This window comes from Helicoverpa zea, chromosome 19, assembly GCF_022581195.2.
Source record: "Helicoverpa zea isolate HzStark_Cry1AcR chromosome 19, ilHelZeax1.1, whole genome shotgun sequence".
In the NCBI taxonomy this organism is placed as follows: Eukaryota; Metazoa; Arthropoda; class Insecta; order Lepidoptera; family Noctuidae; genus Helicoverpa; species Helicoverpa zea.
Genome location: NC_061470.1, coordinates 7,252,722 through 7,270,749, shown reverse-complemented (window position 1 = coordinate 7,270,749; position 18,028 = coordinate 7,252,722). Strand labels below are relative to the sequence as shown.

The following is an 18,028-nucleotide window of genomic DNA, read 5'->3' as shown; positions in this document are numbered from 1 at the left end:
TAAGTAATGGTATTTTCATCTATCATTTGTAAAACTACCCAGAAACTTGATAAAAATACAAACCCACTAGGAACGCGAATACAACGAGCTCTCAGTGGAAACGAAATCGTCGATGCGCGACTTCAAACGCTTGGAGGAACGTCTGAACCTCGCCGTCGAGGCGCGCAGGACTGCCGAGCAGAAGGCCATCGAGGCCAACGCCGAACTGGCCAAGTTGAGGCCCGAACACGAGCATGCCACCAAGGAGGTGGAACGAATGAGATCTCAGCTGGATAAGCTTACCAAGGCCCACGAAGTCGTGCAGGCTGAAGTCGAGAGGTAATCTATGACTATTTTTTTAATAAGTAAAGTTTATCTTGAATCTTGGCCATTCCCTGAAAGAACATTCCTGACTCACATTATAACTGAATTCTAGTCGTTTTGTTTACATTTAACACAGATCAAGTTATTAATAAAATGAGTTTTTCACGCGCTGGAGCAAAACTATTTCACAGCCTATCATTGTGAAAATACTTGAACGTATAAATAAACCCTGTCTATTGTGACGTGTTCCGTCCTATGAGATTTATTTATTAATCTGACCGCCTCATCATAGGGACGGATGACGCCTCGCGTATATCTAGATAAATCCAGATAAAGCTTCAGGAATGTTTATCTTTACGAGTCGTATTTACAAGATTATTTCGCGTATCCGTAGAAATATTTTTGATAGTCGATGGACGGTTAATATTTTACAATTTCAATCAGTTGCTTGAGAAAGATTATTGGAAGAATTGAATTTTAGGAAGACAATCACTAGCTAGATATTTTTGGTGATTGGGCATCTTCGCTTTCTTGGTCTGAATACAATAGTTTCGTACTACGATGTCATCCAAATACACTCGAATATTGTAAACAGTTTTCATTGAAAACTCAGATTGTGCGATAAGATAGGCGAACTGCGTGAGATGAATTATCTCTATCGTCCAGTTATTAGGCATTTTGTTACGAACAATGAGAGTTGTGCTTATTTTTAGCACAAATATGTGTCAAGTGTTAAATGCATAGAAGTTGTCTAGATAAGGTTGAAGTGTTTTCTATCGCAGGAAACCAAAAGTTGTGGTGATGACGCCCCTACAGCAATATCTCGGTGTTACCCGAGCTCTTTTGTATGGATATATTTTCGCCACGTAAATACTGTATCTGTTTAAAACAATTTGTCACCTAAACAATACAAGTTTTTGTTGCAGACGGGCACTATAATATGTTAAACGATGTAGTTTTGAATGTTTTCACATATCTGTATGTTCAATTTGCACATACTTTTTGAAAAGTGGATAATATTTGTGGTAACTGATTTAGAGTGCTAACTGTTGCATAATAATACGCAATGATATATAATGTAGTTTGTAACCGGGAGACAAGTCACAGTGCGTGACGGGAGGCGACTATTGTATGCACTGACTTGTTCCTGCACACCTGTAGTGCCAAACGTTTCTTGTGTCTCCCGAACTAGTAAGATGTTCAGCTTACAATATAAAGCTATTACATTGTGGAGTCATGTGGCGAATTCGTGAACAAAGCCCTAGGTGAATATTAATTGATTTTTTCATACTATTGTCACAAGTGACCATTTAATTAGTTGCGGGTTCGTTCGAAAGGATAACTACTGTAGACCAAATAAATTACCACGAATAAGGTTTTAGTTAACCTTAAGTAAAATTTTGACACTACCCCCTACAGAGGGATAACATTTGAACTTTTGAAAAAGGAACAATTTTAGGTGTTCGTAATACGAGAGTATGTTGTCAGGTCTCGTAACGACATCCGCAAGTTGAAGAGTGAGCTGCAGTACAGTGAGAAGCGGCGCCTTCACGCCGAGGAGCAAGAGGAGCTCTCCTCCCGCGAGCGCTCGCAGCTGAGGGACGAGCTGCAGGAGGTCCGCAGGCACAACAACGAACTTGTACAGGTCAGTATCAACTGCGTTCGCACTTTACATCATCCTCTCTCGACCTACTGCTGAGCACAAGCCTCCTCTCACATGATGATGTCCTCCTAACCGACTATCGGCTACGGTGGCTGTTCTCGTGTAAGGATTAGCCAACTGCGCAGGACATATTATAGTGCACAAGCACTTGTGCAGACACAAGTACACTCACTATTCCTTTACTCTTTTAGTCCAATGGGACGGTAATCCAGACCGGAGAAAGATCAGGCGCGGGACCGACATTTACGTGCTCTCCGATGCACAGGTGTACACCAACTTTCAGGCTCCGGGCTGCTTTGTGAAAGATTCTAAAACCCACAGAGCGATTTCGGCCCAACCCGGGAATTAAACCCAAGACCTCGTGCTCAGCAGCCGCGCTTGCGACAACTAGACCAACGAGGCAGTCCTCTTACTTAGAGAAGGATTGAGCGTCAATCACCACGCTTGCTCAAAGCGATTTTGTGATTTCAGACCGTATAATCCAGGTTTACTCGAGATATTTTCCTTCACCTTTGATCAGTTATTGGTGTCCGAAGTATGCTTAGAAAGTAAACACAAACTTTAACTTAACAAAAGTGCATTGGTACTTGCCTGACCTGGGATCGAACCCACTGACTCATATACTTGACTTTACATCAATGTGCTATTGAATAATACATGTTGAGTCATAGATACATATGTTGCAATTAGCCCTATGAGCCACGTTGAACTATTTTAGGTAGGTACGTCGTAAACACAATCGTATAATAGTCGATAGCAGGGTGTCTAAAATAAAATGCTTCTATAGATTTATTTCTTCTTGATTTCTTGATTTTTATCTTTCCCAAAACCATATTTGATCTTTATTGTGACTGACTATTGGGTAGAGATAGTATGAATTAGCTTCATTTTCCTGGTGTATAAGTGACTGAGTTTTCACAGTAAAACTCGATGATGTTCATTGGATTTATTTGTTGTTTATTATTCATGTTATAGTTGAAATATTCAACCTGATATTATGTATTTTGGGTAGTTTAAAAATAGATGCTAATAATAAATAATATAGGTGCAGCGATTGTTAGCACAGCCCAGTTAGGAACAATGGGATTCATGATAAGATCTCATTTGGTCGGTAGATCAATATTTGGGCATTCATGTGTTTGAAAGGTTTTGTTTATGATTTCACAATCGCGGAGCCCAAACGCGGCGGTTGTTATGTTTGTCTGAATGCCGCGCTGAGCCCATCGTGTAAACATCATTGTTTCGGCGCGCGATGATCCGAGCGCGAGTCATAGTCTTTGCGTCTCGTCTGCTTGTTCACGTCGCACGTCGTGATCTTACGTTCGATATATATTAATTCCGGAATTCTTAAATAATCCAAATTCCGTAACGATTCGTTGGCAGTTTCCTGTGTCGTGTGTCAAAAATTGAACTTTTTCAATCAAAGAGAAAATCACAGTGTCGTAAAAAGTAAATGTGGATTAGTGGACAATAAGAGTGACGTACGTGAGTGTTTGTGAACCGTGGCATCCGTGAGCGCGGGCATGGAGGCGCGGGGCCGCAAGGGCGAGAAGCCGGCGGTGCGGCCCAAGCCGGCGTACCTGCGCGCGCTGTGGGGCGGCGCGGGCGGCGTGGCGCGGCGCGTGCGCGAGGGCGGCTGGGCGCGCCGGGTGCGCCTCGCGCTGGCCGCCGACCTGCTGCAGGGCCGCTGCCGCGCCGCCGACACCGCCATCACCGCCATCAACAAGCACTTCGTCACGGTACTCCACACGCCACACCAACACCACACTTGTTCTATTGTTCCACGGAAAATATGTAGGATGTGTAGCGCTGTCGGGATACTTAGAACATTAGCGCAAATTGATGGCACAGTGTGCGCGTTAACAGCAAGTTTTCTCATTTCAGGATACCATGTATGCTCCTTAAATACGTTATGCAGAGCCCAAACTAATCTACTTTTTCTCCCTATTTTGATTCCTTCAATTTGCCCCCAGAACAACAAAGCGCTCCAAGACGCATGCGGTATGCTAGAGGAACAGCTGACAGATCTCGAGAAGATTGCTGACATTCACGAACTCAAGAATAAGGATCTCGAGGTAAAAACAGTTCAATATTATTTTGCGATATGTTTAGTGTTATGTAAAGAGTAGCCCTGTATAATGTTTTGTATTAGAGCAAGATCCCAGGTCCCCCAGATCTTACTTATTTTCTGACGGACAAAACATACATGATAGGTTATTATTAGCGTGTTTAGTGCACGTACACATACCTGCTAGCTTAGACCGATGGCCAATGCTCAGGGGTGCTACGGAACGGAAAAATTGTACTCACTTTACCTATAGTCTGAGTTTTGATTTTTACCTATGTTGTAGGGTTCATGTATACAATTTGAAATGAATATTGCCAAACACGTTCTGTTGATAGGTTTTTTTTTGCCAGATATGTTAAATATCGACAGTATTAGCGCCTTGCCAAAGAACACTAACACCAACCTAATATATGTATTTTGTCCATCAAAAAATAAGTAAGGTCTTTGGGCCCTGGGATCTTGGGCTACATGGAAATGAGAGTGTAACTGGTGCCGTTGACACAGGGTCAGCTGGCAGGGGTCCGCACGGAGCTGGAGTCGTGCCGCTCGCGGCTGGGCGAGGCGGAGGCGGCGGCGTGCGAGCGCGGCGCGGCGGCCTCGCGCGCGGCGCTGCAGCACACTGAAGCCCGCGACCAGGCGAGGCATGCGCACCACGAGCTGCAGCTGCTCAGGGTAACTACCACTCCTCATATACACATATAAAGCGGGCTCCACATGTTGGCCCCAACGTTGGGACCAATGCCATTTTCTAAATCTACACATAAGTTAGACGAATAGCGTTGGGGCCAACGTGTGGAGCCGGCGTAACACATCAAGTCAAATCAAATCGTTTATTACAAGCTTTTATTTCATGTAGGCCTTTACAAGCACTTACGAACGTCAAAAATATACACAGGTTCGATTCTAGTTGTCCATTCCAAAAGTAGTTTCCTATGGAGAAGAACGGACAAAAAACTCCATGGTTACTCTTTTTTTTAAAAATAGTATGATATTACAGTAGGTATGTATTGATACATTCAATAACAACATGCGAAGATCATATAGAATCGCAAAGAAAATGCTTCATGGTATTCACGTCTGCAAATCAGTTTATATGTATTTTGGCACAAGTTTACAGACAAAAATATCAAAAGAAGAATACAATTTTACTAGCTGGACCGCCCCACTAACCCACTCCTCATATACCCACATAACACATAGCTTGTCTCGCTCAGTCTAACGCCCACAAGGGGTGCCCTTACAGCAGTCGCTTAGTTTATAAGTGGTACTACCCCTGGCTTTAGGCCTTAAATTCTAGGCTTCCACAGAAAAGTCCGGTCAAGCAATACACGGCCTCCTGAACTGCGGGATGCCATACCTAGTCTAGTCTGTCTAGTCTACTATAGTCAGCTCAGGAGAGCATTCTCAAACCGATTGATTGATGGACTGATTGTTGATTTTTTTTACCGTTTTACATTCGTCATTCTGGCATCAGTCTTATCCGGACCAAATTGATGGACTGAACTGACGCCAGAGCGTGTAACGTATGTCTAAGAGCGGATTATATTCAACGGCAATATTTCTAACGGCTCAATTGGCGGCTCGGAACTCCGAGGTATACGCAAACCTATTTGCCGCCAGTTGATACCTAAAAAAGATTTTTGCGCATTATCATTGCAAGCCGCCATTGTGTTTGGCACGAACTTATTTTGGCGTGTAGAATTAGTAATATCATATACCAGTGTTGTATGTATGGCGCAAGTCTGTCTGTTTATATCGCAGAAAAGGGTAGACTAGGTACAACAGATAGTTGCAAAACTTACTTTGTAAAACATAACATTTTAACCCCACCATCTCCATTTATTTCTGAAACTGCAATTTTTGTCAAGACAAAAACTTATTTGAACGTCTCTCGGTTGTCGCAGTCGGAGATATAATAATTGATTATTGTACAGTTCGATCAAACACAGCCTTAATGCACAATAGCTATTTATGTTTGGCACCAGCTACTTTCGAGTAAAATAGTTCCTATCAGAGTGCATAATCGTAATAAATGTATGAACCCAGAATCTTCTTTTTCTTTTATATCTACATATTTAACAATAACTGCACTGCGATCTATCTTCGCTTCTCAAAAACACGTCCAATACGGCTGACTACTCTTGAAGGTATGGTTACCCTAAAACAGTTTGCCGCACAAAATCGCATCGCAAGTTCTTGCGTTACGCGTCGCATCGCATCAATAGTTTTGTGTGGGAGCCCTTTTCGTATGTTTATGTTTATCTATTTATGTAGCAACTATTATTTGTCTACATTACGTCATAAGCCGAATATTGGTGCACAAGACAATGCACGTGTAAAGACAACAATGACGTGATCGTCATGACGTCACGAGTCACATGTAAGTTAGTTACAATGAGCAGTCGATGGAGCGGCGCGGGCGCGTGAGGATGGGCGTCGAATCGTTGATCTATTGCAAGTGGATGGAGATACGAAACATACTGTTCAAGCAATTGAAGAGAGATCTGCTGTTCGGAATTGTAAATATAAGGATTATTTTGCTAGAGTCGTTTTTCGTAGAATATCGCTGTGTTTATGTGTAACTCACCGTCAGTTACACAAACCTCCATGAAAGTTAAAGCTTCTTTAAATCTATTGCTGACACTTTCTTTGTCAACAGTAGTAGTAGTCTTTTATAGTAATAGATTTAATGAAGCTTTAATTTTAATGGAGCTTTGTGCAAGTGACGGTTACTCCCAAGTTCAATGATGACATAAACGTAAGTTTAACTTAAAACAATTGTTTGCTATGAATTTCAATTCTTAAAATTGACTATTGTTTTAATAACAATGGACGTTTATGTTATCACTGGATTTTGGTCTTAGTTTAAATACAGCCAAATCTGAGCGTAGACTTCGTCAACAAGCCGCGATAGGGCTTTAGATTTTCATAACTTTCTCTTAACAAATCTCACCGTAACTAACATAATATGATGTTCATTTTTACAATGTTAATGGTGAGTTTAACTGGTAACTGATATACTGATCTTCGTCCTTCTGCCCTGTTCCCAATTTTATTTTGGGTCGGCGTAATATATCATCCTCTTCCATTTTCCACTGTCACTTGTCATACTGACACTCACTCCTTTCCTATTCATGTCATCTTTCAGGCAATCCATCCATCTTTTCTTAGGTCTTCCTCTCCATCCATCTACATTCATACTTAGCACTTTGTTGCATGCGTATCATCCCTCCTCATTACATGCCCATACCATGACAATCTTCTACTTCTCAACTTTTCTTTACTAACTGATACACTGATATATCAGCCTTTAGTAATCGGTTGTTGGCTGGATTCCTAATTGAGCACTACCTCTTCTGGTCGTGGGGCGCAGGGAGTTGAGAGAAACACGGTGTTCGGATACCGGATATATTTCGCGCAAACCGGCCGTTCGAGCGTTCACTCGGACCAATTCGCAGTAACTGTCCTTGCCTCGCATACCTCACGCTCTCACACGCTTTAGCTTACCTTGCACTCTGCCATACATACTTACATGTGTTCCTACAAGCCTATCAATAACATATTTGATGGATACATGATGAACTATCTAGTTCATTAGGTGGTTAAGCCGGGTACAGACTTACGAAATTTAACGTGAATTCTACCACGCAATGCAAGAATTGTCGCAACGTATCATGCAATGTAACAAAATCGTCTAGTATCGCTTTGCTTGCTCGAACCGCGCACACTACGCACGCGAACAGAGCATTACAAAACGTGCGCGCCGCGAACCTCCATTTGTCGGGTCTTCACGGAACACAAAGGAGCGCGCAACGGAGCCTCAGTGTCTACGCGTTTTATGTGCGCAGAATTGCGAAACGCGGGCGAACTATACAGGAACCATCACCGTTCTCTTCGCGTGTCATCTCTTTCTCTCTCTGTGTGAACGGATTTGTGAAACGTATCATACGATGTAACAAGAACAACATCGTATGATACGTTTCACAAATCCGTTCGCGGGTTTAGTTCCCATAACACAAGTTAATGTTGGAGGCGTTAAGTAAACTATACTTCGGCCGTTCAGAGAATGCGTTCCTGACACCTATCAGTTAGTCACGACTAGTGATGGGCACAACATAACACTGAGTTCGTTACCGTTCCTTCAAAATGAACCGCCGCATTATTTTAAGATTATTTTCGTTTTAAATTGGCGGAATCATTTGTTTTATATTTTAGTTATTTAAGTGGAAACCAAAAAAAGGTAATATTCATATAATAAAATTGTTTTATTTATTCTTTGTTACAAGTACATTGAATTGAATGTGCGAACAGAATATTAATCAGACTCCGATTTGCTTGAGGAGGTGGTGTCTTCATCATCATCTTCGCCTACATGTATAATTATATTATTATCAATAACAGAATCAATCCTGATATATCGGTCTAACAAAAGCCGGGTAATCAAATAAAAACAGATCGAAAACACTTGAAAAACGTGGTCTATGCGCACGAAACGACAACGGACGACTGTTTTAGCGTCACAAAATGGCGGCCCATAACGCCATTTGGGGTTACCATTTTTAATCTAAGTATAAAAATGCGGTTTGGTCATAGTTTTATTTTTATATTTCATAAACGTTATAATTAAGTCTTATAGTCCATTATTTTCCAATTCTTAAAAAGAAAATCAAAACGTATTATTTTATATTATAACTGTATAAGAACAGATTACGATACTTGCCTGTTATTTTTAGCACAGCACTACAAAATATAAACCGCTGACATAACCTTGTAATAGCGCAGTATAGATTTAGAAAAATATTGTTTACCAAGTTATTTGACACTCAGTTTGGCACAAAATTATAACATTCATTGATTATTGATATAATAATGTTGTTTTAATGCTCCTCAATTGTTAAAACGGTAAACAACCAGCAAAAATATTTTTATCGTAACTGCAACGCCATTGCAAAGTTACGTCGTCAGTTCAATCGCGACGTGTCAGGAACGCATTCTCTGAATGGCCGAACTATACCGTGGTGCTGACCGACCGGGTGTGCGAATCCCGATATTATTATTGAAGGTGTGTATGTGTATGTGCAGGAGCGTCTGGAGGCGCGCGAGACGCGCGTGGCGGAGCTGGAGGCGCGCGCGGCGTCGCTGGAGAGCACGCGCGCGGCGGGCGAGGCGGCGCTGGGCGCGGCGGCGCGGCGCGTGCGCGAGCTGCAGGAGGAGTGCGCGGCGCTGCGCACGCGCGCGCACCACCACCACGCGCACGCGCTGCAGCTGCAGGCCACGCTGCACGACCTGCAGGTATGTACGCTGCATATGCACATGCAACAAAAGTACCAACCTGCCGCCCTCATGCATGTGCATAAAAAAAACTATTGCTATGTAACCAAACCTAGACTCGACACGTGTTTCGCCCCTCCGTGAAGAATCTTCAGAATTTGTTGACTCGTCGACCACTCGGGCGCGAATAAGAAACTTAGAGGTATGGAACTTCCAACGGGAGCAGCAGGGCCAAGGCTGCGGGATAGTTCGAAAGAGTTACCGCGGCCTTGGTATATAAAAGGCCTACGACGGAACACGACGGTTTTTAGTCAGTAAGAGTCTGACACTCCCTCACCGCTGCTAACCTAAAGTGGGAAGGGTCATTTGATGATTTTTGACGTCGTTTAAAAAAGAGGTATGGAACACTTACGACTTAACCGCTCATATATCGCTAGTAATTATAAAACGATAGAAAATCAACTATAATAATTGTCTATGCACTATTGAGATCAACCCTTACATAAAAGTGACAATCAGAAACCCTTTGTGTGTATGTGTAACAAGTGTGTATATGTGCAGGAGGAGTTGGCGGCGGCGCGGGAGGCGGCGGAGGCGGCGTCGGCGTGGTGGCGCACGCGCGAGACCAAGGCCGACGCCACGCTGCGCCAGCAGGCCAAGCTCATCGACTTCCTGCAGGTAAACTCTTCTATATCACTACTCTGTGTAAAAAAAAAATAAAGTTGAAAAAACTAAAAAACACGCTTATCATGTATTGTCATCAGTACTCAGAGCGTGTGCAAAATTTCATCCTAATCATCCTTTCTTCTATTGTTTAGTTTTTGTTTAGCTGTAGGTTCTCCATATTGTACTAAATAAATAAATTAGACCGCGAAGTGATTCTAAGATTTTCTTACATAGATAGTTACAAGTGAAGCTAATATAAGCGTGTTAATATCACTACATAGTATAAAACAAAGTCGCTTGTCTGTCCCTATGTCTCCGTGTCCCTTTGTACGATTAAATTTTCAAAACTTAGCAACCGATTTTCATGTTTTTTTTTTAATATATTGAGTGATTAAAGAGAAAGGTTTATATGTGTTATATAGTGGAAAAATACTGTTATCCCGTGCGAATCCGGAGCGGGTCGCTAGTATAATACAGAGAGATACAAAATACCTGTACAGAATAAAAGGGACCTGTACAGATATTACAGTTTACATTTGCTCGGAAGCTTAACATTTCAATAGATGTTTAACCATCCAGCGTCAGAAATATCGCCTTTTATTTTTTTATAAAAATGCAAACCATCCAAGCAATGCAATGCACCCAATGCGAGCTATTCGGAAAACAAACGAGTAATAAATGCCTGGAATTATCTTGTAGACAATTAACTGGAAAACATATGGTTGTGAGTATGAATAAATATTTACAGCCTTACTACAAAAACTTAAACATCTGTTGAATACTTGTCTAAAAAATGTTGCTGCAAAATGGACCTTATTTCAACGTCATAATTTGTAATTTTTTAGACAAGTGTTCAACAGACGTTTAAAAGTTTTGGTACGACGGTTATAGTTTTTGTTTTGTTTTAGGCTAAAGTAGAAGAGGCTGGTCGTAAGAAATGCTCACTAAGCAACAAGTTGTTCGGTCGCTCCGGGCGCAGGACTGCCGCCTCGCCACCTCTCAGGAGAGCCAACAGGTAACACTACTCACATTTTATTTGACACCAGTGTAAAGAAAACGAACCTCTTGATTAAAAAATAGATATAGTTTAAAAAACTAAAAAACACGCTAGTCATTTATTGTCATCAGAACTTGAGCGTGTGCAACCGTGAAGTGGGTCAAATTAAGATTCCAAGATTTTCTTACATACATTACAAGTGAAGCTATCAGTATTAGTACAGAAAGTCAAGACGCTTGAGACATGTCCAAATAAATATTTAAATAAGTTAAATATTTTCTAAAACACGTGTAAGACTGTAATAATGTTTGTAACAGGGAATTACGTGAGGAGGTAGAGAGACTACGCGCCAAGCTCGCCGCTTGCAATGCAGCAGCTGATCAGAGGTAAATATTATTATACTGATTACTTGTTCCCCCCGTAATTGAATAAATCCTGCATGTTATAAGCTATGTTACTAACAAATCTCACTAAAGTTCCTTTAGTAATCTCTAACCGAAAGATAAACAAATATCCAGACAAACCCCCCTACATTAACGATTGATGTAGTAAGCTAAAAAAATTACAGTTGAAATCATTAGGTACTAGATTTCTTTCACAAATAAGTATGCGTAGGGTAGTTACACTAACGTTAACTTTCTATTTTCAAATGCATAATGATGATCGTTTCCCCAGACTTCTAATACTGGGAGAAAAAGCAGCTTGTCTATTTCACGTTTCACCAGCTTCTTTTTTTATAGCAAAGATTTCTAAATGGAAAATATTTTTTCAGCTATCCATCTACGCCTAAGCGTGAGAAAGCGAAGCCGATCGTGAATGGGTAAATATTTAGCATTGCATTCAGTTTCGATTTCATTCGTTTGATTTCTTTTATTTCAAGAGTACTCCACAAATCACCAAATGACTACATAGTCTGTCTGTAACTAACCTCTTCTTTGAATCTTTTTCAAAGCATGTCCTTTTTATACAAATGACCACTTCTTAAATTGATATGATATGACACAACATACTATAGATGACCAACTTTACAATAAGACCAACAGAGATTTGAAATGTAAGAGTAGCAGAACTTAGTAGCTCATTGCCGCGGTTACGCTTATATCCCGAAGGTTTCATCTCGTCCAGGGATGATATGCACTCAGGGATAATATGTACACATGGATAATGTGCATTCGGGATAGTGTATACTGAAAGATAGTGTGTACTCAAGGATACATCCGGTTAGACTGGAAGCCGACCCCAACATAGTTGGGAAAAAGGCTCGGAGGATGGAGTGTGTACTCAAGGATAGTCTGTACAGCGGGATAGTGTGTTTTCAGGGATAGTGTGTATTCAGGGATAATGTGCACTCAGGGATAGTACGTACTTAAGGATAGTATGTACTCAGGGATAATAAATAAATAGATAATGTGCACTCCGGATTAATGCATACTCAGGGAAAGTGCAATCTCAGGGATAGTTGGTACATCGGGACAATGTGTACTCAGGGATAAGGTGCACTCGGGGATAGAGGTGTTTAAGAAGATCCAGTAGCTATGTTACAAGGTACAAAGAATAAGCTTCAGTGCACCAGTTTGGAAACGATTTCGAAGTGGCGCAAGACGCTTGAATGGCGCAGAACAGCGCCATTTGTGCCATCAAGGCCGGCTTACCAGGTTGATTCGCAAGGAGCAAGTCAAACATGGTACAGGAATCATGAATTCTCTGTTCCAGGATCAACGGACAACTCGACAGAATCATGATATTATGTTTATGGATGAAAAATAATCAGCTATGAAAGTTTAAACTGTTAATTAGTGCCTAAAATTGTTTTAAAGTAATATTTAATTTGAATTTTGTTATTTTTTGATAACCTTATTTATTTTTTCTTTAACAGAATTTAAATAAATGGTTAGTTTCAGAATTAAGTTCGAGGTGAAAATATAATTGTTATCATCCTTTTTTGGTTTGTACATAAGATGTTTATGTTTTGCTTTAATTATAATGAAATTGGTTGAAATAAATAAACTGTATATACCCGTGTGTATTTTATTTACATACTATGTATATCCCCGATCAAACTAAAGTTAAAACGAAAAATAAATGTTTTAATCTGTCGAATTTATGAATTTCACTATAGGATAGATAATTTAGGAAGGTCATATTTGTAGAAATAGTTGTAGATCCCCAAATTACAAACATTTCAACAATGTCAATCAAAGACTACGTAGTCACTTTGCAAGTTGGTCAATTAGACTTAACATGAACTGCATGTTTTAAAATATTTTGTATTAAAAAAATCAACCAACGTTAACATATTACATGTTTTAGGTCAAATAAATCTATCGACTCTCCGGACGGAGCTCAAGACAAAGGACTGCTGATAGTCTGGTGAGTATTTTACAATGAATTTTTGCACCGTTGACAAACACTGGATGAACGTCTGTCCACTTAAAACAGAGTGGATTTTGTGATGCAGGTCTCAGCCAGTAAGTCTGACGCCAGTCTAACCAAGGGGTATCGGGGTGCCCGGATAACTGGGTTGAGGAGGTCAGATAGGGCAGTTGCTCCTTGTGGCACACTGGTACTCAGCTGAGTCCGGTTAGACTGGAAGCCGACTCCAACATAGGCTCGGTAGATCATGATGATGTTGTGTCGCAGGTCTGACGGCAGCCGAGAGCGCATGCGTGCGCGCTGCGTGGACGAGTGCCTGCTGCTGTCCAGCGGCTCTCGAGAGCTGAGGGGGCAACTGCTTGCGGCCGACGCCAAGAACCTGCCGCACAACGAGGCCAACAGGGCTTTCATGGTGAGGAGTACTTTATCTGTAGAACGCCCTTACCAATCGGATTGCTAAGAGCTCGCGAGACTTTGCACTGGTGGTACATTGAAGGCTTCAAAAAAAAGTAGTCCACAATTTTTTTCTGCTCTGATCTAATTTATTTGTTGTTTTGTTTTAGGTAAAGCTGGAGAATTGTGACCGCGGTCAGTCGGCGGCGGTGGTGTGCGGCAACATCGCGGAGCGGTCCGCGTGGATGTCGCGCCTCCGCGCAGCCGCGCCCGCGCCGCCCGGCTACGTGCCCGCGCTGCTGGCGCCGCTCGCCTCCGAGCCCGCTGCCGCGCTATATGTGGCGCCCAACGCTACCGCTATCGGTTAGTGACACTCATACAGACATCTTATAATTAATAATAGCTTCCACGGCCGATTTCGGCCACGGCGGCTGTTCTCATGTAAGGAAATAAGCGAACTGCGCGAGACATACTATAGTGCACAAGCATTTACGCAGACACAGGTGTACTCACTATTCCTTCACGCTCATATCCCGATGGGACGGCAATCCGACACGATTGGAGAGAGGTCACAAGCAGGACCGATATTAATGTGCTCTCCAACATCTTATGTTAACTGTTTAAAGTGCTCTCAGAGATACGAGGGTGCTTTGTAAAAATGTCTTAAAAGCCAAGCTGTACATGTGTGTTGTAGGTTGCGCGGACGGGCTGCACTCGCTGCGCGGCGCGGTGCGCGTGGAGGGCGCGGGCGGGGCCGGGGGCGGGGCCGGGGGCGGGGCGGTGTCGGGCGCGCTGGCGGCGGGCGGGCGCGCGCTGCTGGTGGTGGGCGGCGCGCTGGTGCAGGCGGGGCTGCTGGCGCTGGGCTCCGCGCTGCGCCGCGCCGCCTCGCTGCGGCCCGCCCTGCCCGTCTCGCCCGTGCCGCTGCCCGACAACACGCCGCCGCACGTCATGAAGGTACATCCACGCTATAACGCTGATAATTATCTTGGTGAACCCGCTTAGAGAACCGGTAGTAGTTGTCTCCTGATTGTCAATATACTTATCAGTGTTGTTGTTCCCCAGGCTATCGCGGGCGACGCAGTGGACGGCCCGTGCGCGGCGGTGGCGTGCGGGCGGCGCGTGTTCCTGCTGCGCTACGACGCCTCCACCACGGAGTTCAAGATCGCGCGCTCGCTGACGGTGGACCGCCCCGCCAACTCGCTGCTGCTCACCACCAGGACGCTGTACATCGCCGGCGAGAAGCCGCTCAAAGTCAACCTGCCCTCCGGAGCGCTCGAGTCCTTCGGCATGGACGAGCCCACTGTGGCCGCCGCCGCTAAGAAACACTCCCCACCGAAAGCTTTCTTACTCATAAAAGATAAACCCACCGAGATACTCCTCTGTTACGCGGAGTGCGGCATCTTCGTCGACGAGAACGGAAAGCGAACGCGCAACGAAGACCCGAAGTGGAGCACAGCCGTGTACAGCTGGGAGTTCGTCAACCCATTCCTGTATGTGATAGGAGACGACAAAGTGACCATAGTGTACTTGAACGATGACGCGTACCGCACCCCGCCCTGCACCTGCGACACCACGTCCGTGGCCTCCACCGCATCCGACTGCTACTTGCCAGAAATATTCACGTTGAAGATGAAGGAACCGGTGCTGCTGGGAGCCGCACCCAACGGAATAATAATACGTTCGAAAAGCGAAAATGGTTTTAACGTGTCTCTGATAGAGGGAATGGCGGCCTTCAGAAGTGTCGGCGCATCTGTAGAGTCTTTAGCCACAATCTCAGACACGAAGGGATCGACAACAGACTTGGCACAGTCGACAGACGGGATACCGCAGGATGTGTCGCAAGAGAGTGTGGAAGTCACCACGGGCTTCCTCGCAGACATCAGGAAACGAGCGCGACAGCTGCGTAACAAACACCGCAAGGAGCAGACGCCCGATGACGTCATAAAAGAAATATTGACAACGGAAGTCGACTTAAAACGTACGACCAACGGCAGGAAGTCTCCCGCGACTATTTCAGAGTTCGACTCGGACACGGACTCGGACCACAGTGTCACGAAGACCGAGTCGCCGAAGGTCACGGCGGACATATGTGCGGAAATGTTCACGAGACAAGTGCGCTTCCAGTGATATTCATATTGCCAGTCAAACTCCAGAGAGTAGCGAGTCTGAATATACATTGTATATCGAATATATAAAGCACGTGCGATACAGGAACACATGTCATGTACCTGAGAGATAGGATGTGTGAATGCAGATGTGAAGGCAACAGATTAGATGTAATGTTTGTATTTTAATAGTATTTCTTAATTGTAGGCGTTAATAAGTTTTATAGGTAATATTATTTATACCATGCCTTAGCAGCCTAATTTTACTTTTGAACTACACCGTCTTAGCACATAACTTACTAATAGTATGTACATTTTATTTATTAAATAATTTAACTTCATTGTCTATGTTACGATGTACACATTTTGTGGATTTTAAAAGTCAATAATTAATTAGATAATGAATATGTTTTGTATGATTTTTGAAACGCGTAAGCACACCTTTTATACGATAATTAATACTGCATTGTCTAGTTATTTTTACTGTGATTTTATAACTGACTTGATTTCTGTTTAGATTAGTTTTAAATGTAAGTGATCTTTGTTTACGTTCTTTGACTCGTTAAATATATATTTTTGTAAAGCCGCCTCGTGTTTTTGTTAATTCACACGTTCGTTGCTCGTCACATTTTTATTATCAATACTAAAGTTCAAAGTCTGTTAAAGATATGAAAACCTCAGTAATCCCATAGTCCCTTATCAAATAAAAGCTATACAATAATATATCGTCGCGTTAGGCCCAGCGCAAACCGCTTGAAGCACGGCGGAGCGCATTTTAAGACAACAATTTAATGTAAACCTTAACTACCTTGACATACGGTCTACAAAAGAATAAATTCGCATGAGACGCGTGGGGCGGCAACAGCGCTGTGCTCCCCTGCAATGCTTGCGCGCGCGCGAGTAGTGTTGCCAGCTCTACGTCGTTTTACGTAGGACTACGACACCCTTCAAACCAAGAATCTAAGTAATTTCTTTCTTCAGAAGTACGTCAAAGTCAAATCATTTATTAGGTTTAATTCTAGTTGCCCATTCCAAAAGTAGCTTTCTATCGAGAAGAACGGGCAAGAAACTCTTTTTAAAAAATATTACAGTTTGTATGTATCTATACTAATATTATAAAGCTGGAGGGTTTGGTTGTTTGAACGTGCTAAGCCCGGGAACTAATGGTCCGGTTTGAAAAATAATTTCAGTGTTAGATAGCCCATTTTTCGAGAAAGGCAATAGGCTAAGACTAATAAAAGCAGAGCAGTAATGAATAATGTTTCAAAATCGGTTTTTTTTTTCTTTTATTGAGAGCTTCTGCTGCGTGCGCTGCGTAAACGGTTAAAGTTTCCGAATGTATTAAAATTTTTGTTTGTTGACGAATGCAAAAAAATAAGGGCATACAGTCAGGGCCGTCTTTAGCTCCCCGCTCGCCCGGGTGCAATCATTACCCAAGCGTCCCCGTATGTAGATAGTACCCGGTAGATATTGAAAGATTTTGACAGAGTTTGCGGACTCTCAAATTAAGCACAAATAAAAAGAAATCCTGACTGGATCGAGAGCCAGTTGTTTTCGTCCGAGAGGGCTGGTTTTCTTCGGCCGCCTGTTGCCCCAGTCCTGGTGCCCTAAGCAATTGCTTAGTTTGCTTATGGGCTAACCCAGGACTGCTTAGGTTACTCTACTAAAGCTTTGGTTTCCTAGGAAAGCGGTGCCGTCATATAGCGGCCGTAATACAGCGGTGAATGACGTCACCAGAACGTTGTCTATGTAAACAAAATGGGGCGGTTTCCTAGAGAGCGGTAACTGACGCCGTAACTTCAAAAAGCGGTGCCGCCATTTGCATGACGGCCGTCTTGACGGTGTCAGATAGTTTGGTGAACGTTTTATTGAAAGCGGTGAAACTTTTTTAATACGTATTTGTGTTTTTTTTCGGAACAACGTCAAAAATTTGTTACAACTCTTGGAGCAGCGAGGACGACGAAATTTTAATAGATTTCGTTCGTAACCACGAAGCAATATATAATATAAAAAGTAACGATTATAGAAAAAATCAACTAAAACAGAATTGGTGTCGTGAAATTTGAGAAATATTAAATAAAACAGGTAAGTGATGATGATGATGATGATGTCCTCCTAGCCGATTATCGGCTACGGCGGCTGTTCTCATGTAAGGAGATTAGCCAACTACGCAGGACATATTATAGTGC

The 18,028-nt window shown here is 42.8% G+C and overlaps 1 protein-coding gene across 1 annotated transcript in view; it reads left to right on the top strand.

Moving 5' to 3' along the window:
• The window catches only part of LOC124639633 (citron rho-interacting kinase), a 30,661-nt gene extending 14,236 nt beyond the window's left edge, over window positions 1-16,425 (top strand). Inside the window, exons 17-30 of the mRNA XM_047177072.1 lie at window positions 71-318; window positions 1,792-1,948; window positions 3,940-4,041; window positions 4,539-4,706; window positions 9,117-9,326; window positions 9,867-9,983; window positions 10,880-10,986; window positions 11,286-11,354; window positions 11,741-11,788; window positions 13,279-13,338; window positions 13,609-13,753; window positions 13,905-14,097; window positions 14,429-14,688; window positions 14,797-16,425. Of these exons, the coding sequence (XP_047033028.1) occupies window positions 71-318; window positions 1,792-1,948; window positions 3,940-4,041; window positions 4,539-4,706; window positions 9,117-9,326; window positions 9,867-9,983; window positions 10,880-10,986; window positions 11,286-11,354; window positions 11,741-11,788; window positions 13,279-13,338; window positions 13,609-13,753; window positions 13,905-14,097; window positions 14,429-14,688; window positions 14,797-15,861 (2,949 nt within the window). The 3' untranslated portion in view covers window positions 15,862-16,425. The remainder of the gene's footprint in view (window positions 1-70; window positions 319-1,791; window positions 1,949-3,939; window positions 4,042-4,538; window positions 4,707-9,116; window positions 9,327-9,866; window positions 9,984-10,879; window positions 10,987-11,285; window positions 11,355-11,740; window positions 11,789-13,278; window positions 13,339-13,608; window positions 13,754-13,904; window positions 14,098-14,428; window positions 14,689-14,796) is intronic.
• The last annotated feature ends 1,603 nt before the right edge of the window (window positions 16,426-18,028 follow it).